Source organism: Primulina eburnea, chromosome 8 (genome assembly GCF_022965805.1).
Source record: "Primulina eburnea isolate SZY01 chromosome 8, ASM2296580v1, whole genome shotgun sequence".
Lineage (NCBI taxonomy): Eukaryota > Viridiplantae > Streptophyta > Magnoliopsida > Lamiales > Gesneriaceae > Primulina > Primulina eburnea.
The window spans coordinates 43,383,098-43,399,730 of NC_133108.1; the positions used below are offsets into that span (position 1 = coordinate 43,383,098).

Below are 16,633 nucleotides of genomic sequence, written 5' to 3' on the forward strand. Positions count from 1 at the left end.
ACGCGAAACAAATTATATATTTGTTATCTGCGCGTCGAGGGCTTTAGACTGAGGTAATTTTCTTCTAGTTTCAGCAGCTTTAAATATCAAAGTGCTGGAATAGCATGTATTTGAAAGTGAATTTCTGATATGTAGTAGAATATCCGACAATAAACTTATATTCGAAGTCGGAATTGAATTATGATATGATTTTGATTTGATATGAATATTTGAAGTTTCAAATGATATTTGAAACTCATATTAATGGTTTTGGAGCGTGTTATTGATTGGAATGAGTATGTTATTGATGTAGATCAAATATTATATCAGTATCTTCAGGCTACATCAACTGGAAACGAAGAATTGAGGTATGTTGCGACCGGGTAACATACAACAGGTATCTGTATTATATGATATATGTCGGTTTGATTGGATTGGAATACGTGTCTATGTGCCTATTTGATGATTTGATGTGGCATACATGACATTGAGATTTGAGTATCGATGTATAAAATAAATGTTTTGTTAACACACATCATTTTATGCATACATCGATACATGACATGCACGTTGAGCTATGATCCTTGGATACCCTGATATGATTTGATTGGATTCCGGGGTTTGTGAACACAATCGCTATGCCGGTATTATATGACCCGTAAAACATAGACAATTGTGGCCCCATATGATTGGATATGAGATGTGAGATTTGATGGCGCTTCGTCGACACTATCATACGTGTATTCTCATATCGGCCGGTGTGCCAGCTCGAGCATTGATTTGATTTGATAGCGATTCGATTGATTCTGACATGTGCTCAGTGGATGGGCATTTGACCTGATACCTCCACGACATACATGCATTGCATACCATATATCATTGTTTAGATATCTGTGGTATATATGATTGGTTGTTCCATACAGAGCTTTGCTCACCTCCAAGGGGGTCTGTTGTTGTCTTTGTGTGTGGACAATGGCAGGTACTCCAGGATATCAGGAGACCTGAGAGGGTACTTCTGGTGGGAGCCACAGCTTGGGCTGAGGTTTATGTTTATGTCTTGTTCTCAGTATATATGTATATGTATCTATATACCAGGGCATGTCCCGAGGATATGAGATGTTTGTATGTGATTGGTGTTGATTATGTGTGGGCGTGTTTATGATTTGAATTTAGATATTATTTTTAGATTTAAATATCAGAATAGATATTTTGGGCTCATTGTAAAGAAATTTTAAACTCGTTTTCCGCTGTGATTACTTAACCCTAATCAGATTGCATTGTAATAATGATTAGGAGCTAAGGGCCCCACACATTATTCACTTTAATTTAAATTTATATTATCAGGCTACTTCACATTATTATAAATAGATAGACTACTGTGAACCACAAGTAATTCCTCCTCTAGGTTAGATTTTAGAGAAGATGTTGCATTAGTAATATTATGCTGGATCACATGATTATAACAATAATATCTATTTATTATTTATTTATCTTAGAAAAAATATCAGGTCTCTTGTGAGACAGTTTTATTAATCTTTATCTGTGAGACAGATCAACCCTACCGATATTCACAATAAAAAATAATGCTCTTATCATAAAAATTAATAGTTTTTTCATAGATATCTCAAATAAAAGATATGTCCACAAAATATGGTCCGTGAGATCGTCTCACATAAGTTTTTGCCTAGAAAAAAATAGTTGTTTATTAAAGGAAACTTTATCGAGCAAGGAAAACAAAGTTTAAAACACCACAACAACAACAACAACAACAACAATAATAATAATAGCGATGCTATCATGATTTTACTGGATAATTAGTTAGTCTGAAATTAAGTACGTATGAAAGAATAACATATAATCTTCATGAATAAATAACAATATTAATTGTGGTAATAGTAGTAATGATTGTAGAATACGATAATTTATTAATGATGTTAGTAAAGTTGTATTAATAAATGGTTAATTGGACTAAAATATCTATTTTTATTTATTTTAATTAGGTTCAGTACTCATAAATTTTATTTTAATACGCAATATCCTTGTCTAACCATTAAAGTTCTAAATTACCTACTTACATCACATGATAAAGTTCGCGACTTCTTCCCTGTTATAAAACAAATTTTTAAGCAATAAACTTAAATTATTTTTATGCAAGTTTTTAAATTAATTTCTTATTTTTATGCACATCTTGAAAATTTTGTTATGTTTTATTATTATTTTTTTAAAATAATGACACGGACATTTTTCATTTTGTTTAATAAATTTTTATGCATAAATATTTTTGATTTTTTTTAAATATTAATTCAAGATTGTTTTTTCATAAAACGAAAATGTTGAACGAATACATTTAACTTGTAAAAGTATTTATTGACTTTTTAAACTATTAAATAAATAAATAAATAATGCAAAGATAAATTAACATATGCACTATTTCAATATATTCAAAATTAAATTGGATAAAATTTTGTTCTTGTTTTAATTCAAAAAAATGTAGAATAAATTTGTAAAACAAAACAATGAAGAGACATTTCGGTTTTATTATTAAAATTAATTAATAAAGAACAACAAATTTTTTAAGTTATGCATAAAAGTAAGAAACTTAATCGATAAGATTTTCATTATTGAGAGAAAAAAAATTCAAACATATTATTAAGACAAAAATTTATGTGAGACGGTCTCACGGGTCGTATTTGTGAGACGCATATCTTATTTTGGTTATCGATGAAAAATTATTATTTTTTATTGTGAATATATATAAGGTTAACCCGTATCACAGATTAGGATCCGTGAGACGGTGTCACATAAAGCTCACTCTATTATTAATTGCATAATGAAGAAGAAATTCACATGGTTTTCATGTGATAAATAAGAGTATTTAAATATTTTTAAGCTGACGGAACTTCTTGTTCAATTCAAGACTGAATCATGATCCTAGTCCGTCACGAGGTAAATGTCTCTTATTTTATATTTTGAAATTATTAATTACTATTATATATAAAGTTTTGAATATTTTAATCGAAGGAAATTGATGCAGTAGGGCCTGCCATGAGAAATTAACGACGGTGGGGTTCGGGAACATGTGACTTACCATATTAACGTACGACTGATTTTCCTCAGTCACGCGCCACCGAAATCGTGTTTGAACTGCGTTAAATTCATCCCTATTTACTTTCCAACAACAATAATTCTAACGACAACCCAACATTTCTTCCTTTCTCTGTGATTTTTTTTTCGTTGAGCCAGGTTTGGCGGCGAATCTTGTTTTCTTGGATATTTACACCCCACCCACTGCGTTTGATTTGTTGAGTTTTGGATGTCATTTTCGCCCGCTTGCTCATATATTTTCTGGGTTCATTTTGTTTTCTGCAATTATAAATCTTGGTTCTTGAACTTATTTTGACCCATTTGGAATCCAAGAGCCGCTTTGCTTCTCTGGGTGATCGAGTTTTAAATACCGTGTTTGTACAAATCCGAGTATATCCCTTTTTTCTCATCTCGTCTTTAGCATCCAAATCGTTTGGATTTTGGCAAAGCCCCGGGTCGGTTGTTGAGCACAAGTATATGTCAGTACTTCGAAAAGTTTTCTTTTAGACAATATTTGTTAGTTTTAAGATAATTTTTTTGGGAAAATTTTATATTATTGTCTCATTCTTTTGTTAGACTTGAAATTCTTGATTGAGTTATGAAACTGGGTGTACGGATTCTGAGTTTGGTTCGGAAATTTCTAAATTTCAGTTGTTCTCTCTCATCTTCTGTTAGATTTGGAAGTCTTGGACAAGGTCTGAGATTGTGGGTGAATCTTTCTTTATGTTTGGTGGGCAGCTAAATAGATTTATTGATAATTCAAAGTCGAAAGAATAAGTTAGTTTGGGATTTGGTTGTCATTTAATAATGTATTTCTCGTCTTCAGGTGTGGAAAGTAGATTCAACTCCCGATTTTTTTATTTTTTATTTTACTCGTGATTGGTGTTTTTTTTAATAGTGTTTTATCTAATCATTTGTTCCGCTCTTTAGTCATTGATAAAGTAATTTGTAGAGTAGCTTATAGTCTTATCATTTTATATATATGTTTGTTAGCTTGTGAACTGATCGTTGGTTTCTGTTATATCAAGATTCAATTTTTGTCTGTCCTGTGAAATTGTAAAGGCTATACTAAAAAGAATTCCAAGAAATATTGTTGCCACTATTGTATAGTTTTATCTGATATTTTGAAGGGTTTGAAGATCTCGAATTTTATGTGCAGGAGGTTCTTGTTGAAGACTGCTGTTGCTGAGCGCAGAATAAGTCCGCCGGAGAATCAAGTGCGGATGAGTCAACCCAAAATTAAGCGTAGAATTGGGAAATATGAAATTGGAAGGACCATTGGTGAGGGCACATTTGCAAAAGTGAAATTTGCTAAGGATTCTGAGACCGGACAACCAGTGGCTATGAAGATCCTCGACAAGGATAAGGTCCTTAAGCACAAAATGACTGAACAGGTGGATGTTTTGTTTTACCGTTGTGCCTTGAAAAACATTACAGTTCTGTTGTTAAGTTTCCAATTTTGATCGATTGTTGTTCTATTTATGGTGGATCTGATTCTGACATATGTTATGCATAAATTTGGCAGATTAGGCGGGAAATCGCAACGATGAAATTGATAAAGCATCCCAATGTTGTTCGCTTGTATGAGGTTATTGTCCGTTTCTTGCTTTCCCTCTCTTTCTCTCTATTGGAACTTATAATCTTGTTTGTCTTCAGGTTATGGCGAGCAAGACCAAGATATTTATTGTTATGGAATTTGTTACTGGAGGAGAGCTCTTTGATAATATTGTAAGAGTCAAACTTATTTCTGCCACACCGAAAGCATGTTATAGAAAATCATGGTTCGATGGACTCGGTTGTCCTGCCTATCTTTGAATTTCTATACTTTATTGTGTGAACTCTTTGTATAGTTTTGGGGAATTGTTGTTTCTTGATTGCATCTGGAACAATATGTTTATAATGACTTAGGTGAATCACGGACGAATGCAAGAAGATGATGCTAGAAAATATTTTCAACAGCTCATTAATACTGTTGATTATTGCCATAGTAGGGGAGTTTTTCACAGAGATCTGAAGGTAATTGAATTTTGTCTACTTAGTTTTATCATGAGTTTATTACTTGATTTGTCATGCATGGTTTTCATGCAAAATTTTCTACAACATTTACTGCCTTATCTGGTGCAGCCGGAAAACTTATTGATGGATGACGCCGGGAACCTAAAAGTTTCCGATTTCGGATTAAGTGCTCTATCTCAAACTGTCCGGGTAAATATCGGATTCTGATTATGAAGTTTGCTGCGCCACTCTTTCACGTCTTTCGATTTATATTCGTTCCCATTCCCTAAATGGGCTTTTAAAAATATTAAATTTTATTATTTGCCAGGATGATGGTTTACTGCATACTACCTGTGGAACTCCGAATTATGTCGCTCCTGAGGTAGGATTCACAAATCCCACTATCTGACTGTCAAATCACATTTTATTTTTCTTTCATGGTCTGATTCATGGATTAAAACCTGAATAGGTTCTCAACGATCGAGGCTACGATGGAGCAACTGCCGACTTGTGGTCATGTGGAGTGATACTCTTTGTTTTGCTTGCAGGATACTTGCCTTTCGACGATGCAAATCTTATGAACTTGTATTCAAAAGTTAGTTATTTGTGCAATTTAAGTCCCTTGTCGATTGTATATCATAATTCCAAAAGCATTTTTAGTTTTGATCATTTTTGTTGCGATAACATATCCAGATATCTTCTGCCGAGTTCACTTGCCCCTCGTGGTTTTCCTTTGGTGCCATGAAATTAATTGCTCGGATTCTTGAACCAAATCCCATGAAAGTGAGAATCTTGAAAATACTATTTTTCAGGCCTAATTTGCCTTGTATCACCATTTTAACTTATTTTATCGATTAACATCATCTCCACTCTCTTTTATGATCATTTGAGCTATTCTGAATTTTTTGTGCAGCGTATTACTATCCCTGAAATATTGGAAGATGCGTGGTTTAAGAAAGGTTACAAAGCACAGATATTTCACGAGAAAGAAGATGCATGTTTGGATGACGTTGAAGCTGTTTTTAAGGATTCCGAGGTGAGATTGTTACACATCAGTGATTTTTCGTCTCTATCTTTTTTTATTTTAATATTCTAAGTCATAAAGCTTTTGTTTTCTTTTTATCAGGAACATCTTGTGATGGAGAAAAAGGAGGAACAACCAACGGCAATGAACGCCTTTGAGCTAATCTCCATGTCTAAAGGTCTCAATCTTGGGAATCTATTCAATGCAGAACAGGTTGAAACTATTTTCCCTTGCATTTCTTGCGATTATGGATGTGTAACATCATTTGTTGATATGTTTTATTTGTTCTTTTGTTGATGATACATCGGTGGCAGGAATTCAAGAGGGAAACGAGGTTTACATCCAAGCGCCCTGCCGATGAGATCATAAAGAAAATCGAACAAGCAGCAAAACCACTCGGTTTTGACATTCGCAAGAAGAACTACAAGGTGTGATGGTGAAATTTTCCAGATAATTCTTATACTTGTGCTGGCTATAACCCTTTAAACGAATCTTTTTGGTACTTTTCTTTCTACTCTTTTCTCAGATGAGGCTTGAAAACATAAAAGCTGGAAGAAAAGGAAACCTTAACGTTGCTACCGAGGTACACTTTGAAATAATTAAACCATTTTTCGTAATACAGTTCGTGTTTTGTAATGCAAAATGTGTACTGAAATAGGTCTTTCAAGTTGCCCCTTCTCTGCATATGGTTGAGTTTAGAAAGGCCAAGGGAGATACCTTGGAGTTCCACAAGGTACACACTGAATTTTGCCCAAGTTTCAGAAAACAGCACCTACATCTTTTTCCATATTGGTTCGAAATTTCTGATTTTTTCTAGTTCTTTATCCTAGTTCTACAAAAATCTGTTAACCTCCCTTGAGGACGTAGTTTGGATAACCGAAGAGGGCATGAAGAAATGAATTAAAGACTTTGCACACTTGATGAGCTATGTGCAGGGAGACTCGCGCGATTCTGGCAAGAAGGCCGAACATGTAAAGAGATCGGACTCGAAAACTCATCTGTCTGGAGTGACTAAACGCTCATGTTGTAATCCATTCCCTTATTCTTGTTCTATAATAATTAGGAGTTGTACACGAATCAGGTTTACTATTCTTCCGTTTGAATCTCTCTTAGGAGGGAACCTTTCTCGAAAGAGTTCGTTTTTTAGTTGTTTTTACCAAAATTCAAGAAAATTCATATTTCTTGGAAGGAGTGGTTTAATTTATTTGTATTTTGTGCGAATATTTATTTTCCTCTAAATTATGAGTGGGGTGTGTGTGTTCATTGAAGGAATAATTTTGGAAAAAGGTCTTTTTATTTTGGTTGATATATATATATATATATATATATATATATATATATATATATATATACATATTTCTATTGATGTAATAATTTTGATATATCAAAATTATTACATCAATAGAAATATGTCACTTCATTGATGGTCAGATCAAAAATAAGATTTAGATATTTTACTGTGTTGAAAACACAACATCAATTGATGTGTATTTTTATACGAGATGATCATGTGATAATCTCGTTTAATCTGACAAATTTTTAAATTTATCTCACGTGGTCTGATGTTCACAAGATAAGTAATGTATTTTCAACACACTAGATGATTCAATTGTCAATGTTCATAAATATAATTTATAGTTATCTTAAAACTATAATTAAATTGTCAATGTTCATAAATATAAAATATAACATAAATAAAAATTAAAACTAATATAAACTAAAGTAATTTATACTTTTATTTTATATTAATATAATTAATTTTTCTATTTTTTTAGATCAGCCGATATTTCGTTTTTTGTTTTTAGAATTTATCGTGTTTTCTTATAAGCTAAATAATTTTTAATTTTTTGTGTATATCAACATAAAATAAATATAGTAAAATAATAGTTTTACTTTATTAAAAAAATATGAATTTAAACAAAAACTTATACGAGTCCACAAATTAATTTTGTGAGACAGATTTTCAACCAAGTCAACCTATGAAAATTATTATTTTTTATATTGAAAATATTACTTTTCATTAGATGTATGGATCGAATACAAATCCGTGCGACAGTTTCACAAGAAACTTACTCATAAATTTAATCACTAGATGATATATTATGAAATATTTTATAATAAAAGAAAGTAATTGATGTGTGAAGAAAAAGTAAATAAAGATAATTTTGTCAAATATTAAATTTAAAAGTGAAAAGGAGTGCATAAGAAATGAAGGATAAAAATCACTCATATATTGCGATGAATAATCAGTATCATCCTAATTATATTTCGGAATAATAATTTTTTTCCGAAAAGATAGATATTCTTAATTCGAAATCATTAAAAAAAATTATTTAAGATTTACATAAACTCCCTCGGATCCATATTCTTGCACTACATTTCATATTTGCTCAACATTTCTATCTACGTACTTACTATACAAGGAGATCAAAACTTCCTATCGACCATATTTTTCTTACGCGCTTCGACTAAAACCCTGTTCGCCACAATCGATGCTTGGAGCTGTTCGAATGCAGCCACAACTTCCGACATGGTCGGTCGGTTCCTGGGATCAGTGTTGAGGCATTGTAGCGCGAGAACAGCCAAGAACTGTGCATCCTTTTTAGAATACTGACCTCCCAATCTTGAATCCATGATTCTTAACATTTTTCTCGGGTCATTTAGGAATGGTTTTGCCCAATCCACCAAATTTTCGTCAGCTCCACCAGCGTTCTCGTCTCCAAGTGCTCGTTTCCCTGATAGCAGCTCCAGCAACACCACACCGTAGCTGTATACGTCACACTTTGGAGTCAAGCGACCTACAAAACAACATGAAATCACGCTATTCAGCCGTAAAGGCATTTATCTACCACATCAAGCCCGAAGGACTACAATTTTTATTAGACTCATATTTTATGATACACAATTATCAGCTCTTTATATATACAGGGCCAAATATCATATAAATCATGTTCTAACGACAAAATCGTCTAAAAAACATATCATAATTTTAATAGCATGTATGACAGAGATTGTCTTGTTCAAAGGGATGATTGTTTCCCTATTTCTTTAATAGGTTAGAGCTGGTTCGATTCAACGGCTATTTTTTCACATAAAAACAAACCTGTTGCTACGTATTCTGGTGCGGCGTAGCCTTTGGTTCCAATGACACGAGTTGAAACATGAGTTTTGTCACCTTTAGGACCAGCTCTTGCTAAGCCAAAGTCTGAAAGTTTTGCATTGAATTCCTGTGAAAAAAGCATTAACATAAAACATGATAAATAACATATAGAAATGGCCCTGTTCCCGTATCAAGAGTTACAAGTTGAATTTAGTCATACCGAATCAAGAAGTACATTGGATGCCTTCAAGTCTCGATATATCACGTTGGCATCTAGGCTATGCAGGTAAGATAACCCTCGAGCAACGTCAACAGCAACTCGTATTCGTGTAGCCCAAGTCATGAGTTGTGCTCCTTCTGAAAATATTACAAATTCACCAGTATAAATAGATTGAAACTAGACCCAAGTAAATGAAAATAAATAAATAAAAGGAACGAAATTTAGATAATCCACTTACTTTTAAATAAGTGATTTTCCAAGCTTCCTTTCGGCATGTACTCGTAGACTAAAAGCCTGTACTCAGATTCCGCGCAGTAGCCGATCAGCTTCACAAGATTTTCGTGGTGTAGAAGACTTAAATAGTTGAGTTCCGTCTGTCAAAGAAGTGGGATCACAAAAAGATTAGCTCTTTACGATTTTTATAAGTATATACGATGGAAAATTAGCCAGTTTTTATGAACATACAAGCCATTCCCTGTGGCCTTGATAACTTTCGGATTTGAGTTTTTTGACAGCAACTACCATCCCGGTTCCAGGTTTGCAGGGGGTGAAAGTTTGCTCGTCTATCCATCCTTTGAAAACGAACCCAAATCCACCCTCTCCAAGAAGGCTGTCGAATCGGAAATTTCTTGTGGCATTCTTTAGATCATTGAAAGTAAACGATCTGAGGTTGCCGGAGGGAAATTGACCGAATTTCGATGCGGCAACAGCATGGCACAACAAGCCTGAATGACTTAGCTGGTTCGAACGATATAAATTGTCCTGTGTTGTATTTCCTGGTGGGATCTTATCTGGAAAATGAACAACTTAAACACGTGAATACAAGATTTCATGTCTTTTAAGACTAACATAAAAAAGAGCAGAACGTTATCAGTTTAGCATGCTTATTAACTCGGCGATTTAATGAAACGCAAAAACATTAAATTATGCAACAAAGATTATAAAATGTCTGATTTGCAGCAGATGTCTGCAATTTCTCTATTCTGAAGAACCTGTACCATCGCAGACACTTGGCTAAACCAAATGAAAGATGTCAAATTATCAAGGAAACCAAGGCGCCTTTAAGCTTTGCAAATGTATAAAGTCAACCAGTGAATGTGAAATAGATGGCCTTGAGTTAAACCAGTGAGATTCATACAATTCGGGTTGACCTCTTGCTTACCGAGCTCAAAGTAATGACACACAAGCTCAAGCTCGAGCTCGAGATTGAATCGGGCCACCTTGACAAGCTTATGAGCCGGCTTAATTCGAAGAGTAGCTGTTTGTACAACACTTCCAACACCATATTCTTACAACTTCACCATCTAAGTCAATCAATCAATCAATCAATCAACCAATCAACGGAAATTATTCTGAAACGTAACTAAAATTTTGTAAGTAACTTATTGTACTTCCAAATGCAGTTGTTCCCTCAATATTTCTTTGTTCTATTAAAGCATATATCAGACACAAAAAGGGTCTCTCAGGCAGCCTCAGCGAATTAAAAACTAAAAATTCTTGCATCATCCCTTGCAAGCATTCTATTCAATCAGACATTGCAGTACATTAGAAATAACTGTTAAAGGAAGTTGAGCTGTAAAATAGCCATATGGTACGTAGTCCATATTAGAGATTATTTTCTAATATTTCTTTCCTTATCTGTATATGATTTAGCTTAATCATAGGCTTTAGAATAGGATCATTGTACATCACCACCAAGTATATATATACTTGTAATGATCATTCGTTGTAATTAATAAGAATAATATTCACCAAATCATTTATTTACATGGTATCAGAGCGTGTATTCTCTGGGCATCAAAACAAAACATAATATTTCTTCCTAGCCGACTTCCATGGGAGACGATAAACCAAGAGGCACGGCTTCAGGAGCAAAATGGGACAATCCCAACCATCAACTTTATCTTCATCATTCGGATCAACCTGGCGCCATTCTTGTGCCACAGTCTTTGGCCGAAGACAATTACAGCACATGGAAACAGTCCATGACCATGGCGTTGACAGTCAAAAACAAGATTGGACTCATAGATGGTTCAATCAATGAGCCAAGTGAAAGAAATTCAGATGAGCACCAACAATGGAATCGCTGCAACAATTTGGTAAAGACTTGGCTACTGGGATCTATGTCTAAAGACATTGCTGGTAGTGTAATCAATTGCAAAAACGCTAGACATATATGGCTGGAATTGCAGGAGAGGTTCTCACAAGTGAACGTGGTTGAGCTATTCAACATCGAAAACGAAATTCATAATTGTGTACAAGGCAGCATGTCTGTGGGATCTTATTTTACCAAACTGAAGGGACTATGGGATCAGCGTGAAGCAATCTGTACTTTTCCTATATGCACTTGTGGATCAATCAAAGAGGTGGCTGCATATCTGGAAACACAGAAAACCATGAAATTTCTCATGGGTCTCAATGAATCATATGCAGGTGTTCGGAGTAATACCTTATTACTGGATCCATTACCCACGGTGAATAAAGCATATTCCCTAGTACTCCGCCATGAGAAACAAGCAGAAGCGACATCCGGAAAGAGTCAAGACCAACCAGAAGCTGCTGTCTTTGCCATAAAGAATCCAAATCGCAAGGCTGAAGATGAGCAAAGGTGCACAAAGTGCAACAGGACAAATCACACCACCAAAAATTGTCGTGCACATCTCAAATGCGATTTTTGCGGATGGAAAGGGCACACTGTAGAATTTTGTCGCAAAAAGAAAGCAGCAACTGAGGATAATTCAACAATTTCGAAGGGAAATCAGGCTGCATATCTAACTGAAAAGAAAGAGACGAGCTTTCCGTTCTCATCTGAGCAGTGCAGGCAAATACTAGAAATGTTGAGATCCAAAACCCCCTCTGCAAATCATGTTAGTAATTGCTCAACCCATGATGAACTTTCAGGTAAAGCTTTTTCACTTATCCTTAATGGAAAAAGGAATACTTGGATCTTTGATAGTGGGTGTACAGACCATATGGTTTATGATCAGAACTTATTTACACATTCGAAGCCTGTCAAAAATCGTACCGTGGAATTGCCAAATGGTTCAATGGCACAAGTGACTCATATTGGCACAGTAACTCTATCTCCAGATTTAATTCTTGACAATGTCTTATGTATTCCATATTTTCATCTGAATTTAATTTCAATTAACAAGCTGACCCGCAATCCATCTAATATAGCTATTTTCTTCAACAATATTTGCTTTGTCCAGGACCTACGCTCGGGGAAGACGATTGGGACGGGAATTGAACGAGAGGGCCTTTACTATCTCGATCAAGCCAATAAAGGAATGTGTAATCACACCAAAGCCTCAAGTCCGTCCTCTTGGCACCAACGTCTAGGGCATCCATCTTCTAAAGTCACTCCATTATTTAATTCTCCATGTTTCCGAAATAAAGCTTGTAGTACAGACAAATGTTTGATTTGCCCTCTGGCAAAACAAACAAGACTTCCTTTTTCTTCAAGTTCCATCACTACTGAATCTAGTTTTGATTTGATACATGTTGACATTTGGGGTGGTTACAAAGTTGCTTCAATTTCAGGTGCGAAATATTTTCTTACTATCGTTGATGACTATACTAGATGCACATGGGTTTACCTTATGAAACATAAATCAGAAGCTGGAAATCTTTTGGTCAATTTTGTCAACATGGCTGAAAATCAATTCAATTCCAAAGTAAAGATCATTCGTAGTGACAATGGCCCAGAATTCAGACTTGAAACTTTCTATGCAAACAAGGGCATCATTCACCAAACCAGTTGCATCAATACACCACAACAAAATGGTGTCGCTGAACGGAAACACAGACACTTGTTAAATATGGCACGTGCCCTCCTTATTCAAGCTGGTCTTCCTCATCACTTTTGGGGGGATGCCATCCTTACTTCAGCCTATCTCATAAATCGCACACCAACTCCTCTCCTCCAAGGTAAAACCCCATATGAAAGGTTGTTTAACAAAGTCCCAAACTACTCACATTTACGAGTATTTGGTTGTTTGTGTTTTGTTTCCACGCATGCCCAAAACCGTTCAAAATTTGATCCTCGAGCATCACGTTGCATCTTTCTTGGATATCCTTATGGGAAAAAGGGGTATCGTGTTTTCGATATTACTCAGAAAAAGGTATTAGTCTCCAGAGATATCATTTTCCTTGAGAATATTTTTCCTTTCCAAAATTCCAAAGATTCCGCTGCACCACAAAAAGATTCAGAACCCTTGTTCCCAAATCAATATTCAAACCTTGATTTCGAACCTTTATCTGAGTCTTCATCTCATACCAACACCAATGAACCACCACACATTGACATAACCATCAATGAACCTGCTTCTCCCGACGTCTCTTCACCAAACATGTCGCCACCATCATCAAATATACCAGCTGTTCCACCACCCCGACGTGGAGGTCGCGCCATTCAAGCTCCACGATATCTACAAGACTTCCATATCGAGATGGCCCTCCCTTCAAGAACTGAACCAACGTCATCCACAAGCTTGGTTCAACATTCAGGTATTGTTCATCCGCTATCCCAATCTTTATCTTATACCAAACTTTTGCAAGCTCATAAAACATATGCTACTAAGCTATCTCTCCACAAAGAACCTGCTAGTTATTCATAGGCTGTCAAAGATCCAAAATGGCGCAAGGCCATGCAACAAGAAATTTCTGCTTTGCAACATAATGGGACTTGGAGTTTAGTAACACTGCCATCTCACAAGCAACCAATCGGCTGCAGATGGGTATACAAAATAAAATTAAAGGCTGATGGGACGGTGGAGAGATACAAAGCACGATTGGTGGCTAAAGGTTACAGTCAAATTGAGGGCATTGATTACAGGGAAACTTTCGCACCTGTGGCCAAGTTAGTTACAGTTTGTGTCTTGCTGAGTGTGGCATCACTGCGTGGTTGGCATTTACATCAATTAGATGTTAATAACGCATTTCTGAATGGTGAGCTTGATGAAGAAGTATACATGTCCTTACCTCCTGGCTTCGGACGAAAGGGGGAGACTCGTGTTTGTAAACTTCATAAATCATTATACGGATTGAAACAAGCCTCTCGACAGTGGTTTATAAAGTTATCCAATGCACTCAAAGCTGCGGGATTCCACCAGTCTCTTTTTGATTATTCTTTATTCGTCAGACAGCGGCAAGGTACCTTTTTGGCATTACTTGTGTATGTTGATGATGTGATATTGGCTGGAGATAATTTGCAAGATATAGAAGAAACTAAGACCTTCTTATCCAAGCAATTCAAACTTAAAGACTTGGGAAAGCTTAAATATTTCCTCGGCATAGAGATTGCAAGGTCAAGACAAGGAATCAGTTTATCACAACGAAAATATGCTTTGGAAATTTTAGAAGATGTCGGGTTCTTGGGTGCTAAGCCTTCTCGTTTTCCGGTAGATCAAAATTTGTCACTCACGCACTCAGATGGAGAACTTTTAAATGATGCATCAGCTTACAGAAGATTAGTAGGGAGGTTAGTTTATCTAACCATAACTAGACCAGACCTCACTTATATTGTTCATGTGCTGAGTCAGTTTATGGACAAACCTAGACAACCACACTTGGAGGCAGCCCACAAAGTCCTTAGGTATATCAAACATACTCCTGGACAAGGTATTTTATTACCATCTACAGGTTCTCTTCAATTAAGAGCATTTTGTGATGCTGATTGGGCTCGTTGCAAGGATAAGAGAAGGTCAATTACAGGTTTTTGCATCTTGCTTGGTCAAGCACCAATTTCTTGGAAGACAAAGAAACAGACAACCGTATTTCGTTCAAGTGCTGAAGCAGAGTATCGTTCTATGGCTACTACATGCTGTGAGATCACATGGTTGAAAAACATCTTAAAAGACTTGGGAGTGAGTCATATGCAGCCAGTGAATTTATACTGCGACAATCAAGCAGCCATACACATAGCCGCAAATCCAGTCTTTCATGAGCGAACAAAACACATAGAGATAGACTGTCACTTAGTGCGTGAAAAGATTCAAAATGGAATGATTCGGACTACTCACATTCACACTTCAGATCAGCCAGCAGATTTATTTACCAAGCCTTTGAGAACTGTGCAGTTTGAAATTTTACTCAACAAGTTGGGTGTCATTAACATACACTCCAACTTGAGGGGGAGTGTTAAAGGAAGTTGAGCTGTAAAATAGCCATATGGTACGTAGTCCATATTAGAGATTATTCTCTAATATTTCTTTCCTTATCTGTATATGATTTAGCTTAATCATAGGCTTTAGAATAGGATCATTGTACATCACCACCAAGTATATATATACTTGTAATGATCATTCGTTGTAATTAATAAGAATAATATTCACCAAATCATTTATTTACAATAGCAAGCACTAGGTGACCTAATACGTTCAAATTATTGTCCCCATCTCTCTAAATATTGAAGCAAAAAATTCAAGGGGGTCAAATAATCACATAAAAATTCATCAATGAGATATATAAACCTGATCAAATAAATCATTCTTCGACTTCTCTATTTGCAAAAGAAAGCCCATTCAAAATCCAACTGTTAAACGGCAGAATCAAGAACCAATTCTGGCATTAAAGCCATACCCGAGAATTGCCCGGAAGAAGCAGGAGCAAGTTTAGCAGGCTTCTGGAGGCAAATCCCCATGACCGAATTCAAAGACAGCACCTCAAAATCCTTAAAAAAACCGAATTTTTAAGAGAAGATATGGACCTGTCGGTTTTGCTTGAGAAAATTCTTGGGTTTAATCGTTTAAGGAGGAGAGAATATTCAAGGCAGCAGCCTCGCCTTGGTCAAGCCTCTGAAAATTAAATGTTTGAATATGATCACAATAATGAAGAAACATCCTTTTTTATGGGTATAGATGTAGATATTTAAAAGCTAAGGCTGCATGGGATTCATTCGGCTGACCAGTCAAATGACGATAACTGATAGTGGACATTTCATTTTTTTATTACTTTGTCAATAAGTTCGGTTAGACTATTTTACAAATCACAAAAAATTGGGTGAGACGATCTTATGAGTCGTATTTTATGAGACAAAATTTTTATTTGGGTCTTTCATGAAAAAATATTACTTTTTATATTAAGATTATTACTTTTTATTGTGAATATCGGTAAAATTGATTCGTATCACGTATAAAGATTCGTGAAATTTTACACCGTTGAAATTATTTCATTTCGTCAATAACCAATTTATTAAGTAATTCAATCAGTTGATTGATAGATGGGAAAG

At 35.2% G+C, this 16,633-nt stretch overlaps 3 protein-coding genes across 8 annotated transcripts; 2 read left to right on the plus strand and 1 right to left on the minus strand.

Annotated features, from left to right (window-relative positions):
• Positions 1-3,106: 3,106 nt before the first annotated feature.
• On the plus strand, positions 3,107-7,394 carry LOC140840059 (CBL-interacting serine/threonine-protein kinase 3-like). 6 transcript variants are annotated; one of them, XM_073207151.1, is made up of 15 exons: positions 3,107-3,222; positions 4,223-4,457; positions 4,589-4,651; positions 4,720-4,791; positions 4,972-5,079; positions 5,188-5,268; positions 5,387-5,440; positions 5,528-5,653; positions 5,752-5,841; positions 5,972-6,094; positions 6,185-6,295; positions 6,397-6,510; positions 6,609-6,665; positions 6,741-6,815; positions 6,913-7,394. In XM_073207151.1, the coding sequence occupies exons 2-15, from the start codon at positions 4,287-4,289 to the stop codon at positions 6,979-6,981; spliced, it is 1,314 nt and encodes a 437-aa protein (XP_073063252.1). In that variant the 5' UTR covers positions 3,107-3,222; positions 4,223-4,286; the 3' UTR covers positions 6,982-7,394. The 6 variants fall into 6 exon arrangements, with proteins under 6 accessions (XP_073063252.1, XP_073063250.1, XP_073063251.1 ...); XM_073207149.1 differs by having other exon boundaries at positions 3,161-3,542; XM_073207150.1 differs by having other exon boundaries at positions 3,161-3,453.
• A 994-nt stretch (positions 7,395-8,388) lies between these two features.
• On the minus strand, positions 8,389-16,224 carry LOC140840061 (probable serine/threonine-protein kinase PBL3). Its single transcript, XM_073207153.1, has 6 exons — positions 15,985-16,224; positions 9,868-10,193; positions 9,641-9,776; positions 9,403-9,539; positions 9,186-9,309; positions 8,389-8,880 (listed from the first exon to the last, which is right to left on the minus strand). The coding sequence occupies exons 1-6, from the start codon at positions 16,043-16,045 to the stop codon at positions 8,510-8,512; spliced, it is 1,155 nt and encodes a 384-aa protein (XP_073063254.1). The 5' UTR covers positions 16,046-16,224; the 3' UTR covers positions 8,389-8,509.
• LOC140840062 (uncharacterized) lies at positions 11,155-12,801 on the plus strand. Its single transcript, XM_073207154.1, has 2 exons — positions 11,155-12,303; positions 12,615-12,801. Exons 1-2 carry the CDS (start codon positions 11,238-11,240, stop codon positions 12,650-12,652), a joined length of 1,104 nt encoding a protein of 367 aa, XP_073063255.1. The 5' UTR covers positions 11,155-11,237; the 3' UTR covers positions 12,653-12,801.
• Positions 16,225-16,633: the final 409 nt, after the last annotated feature.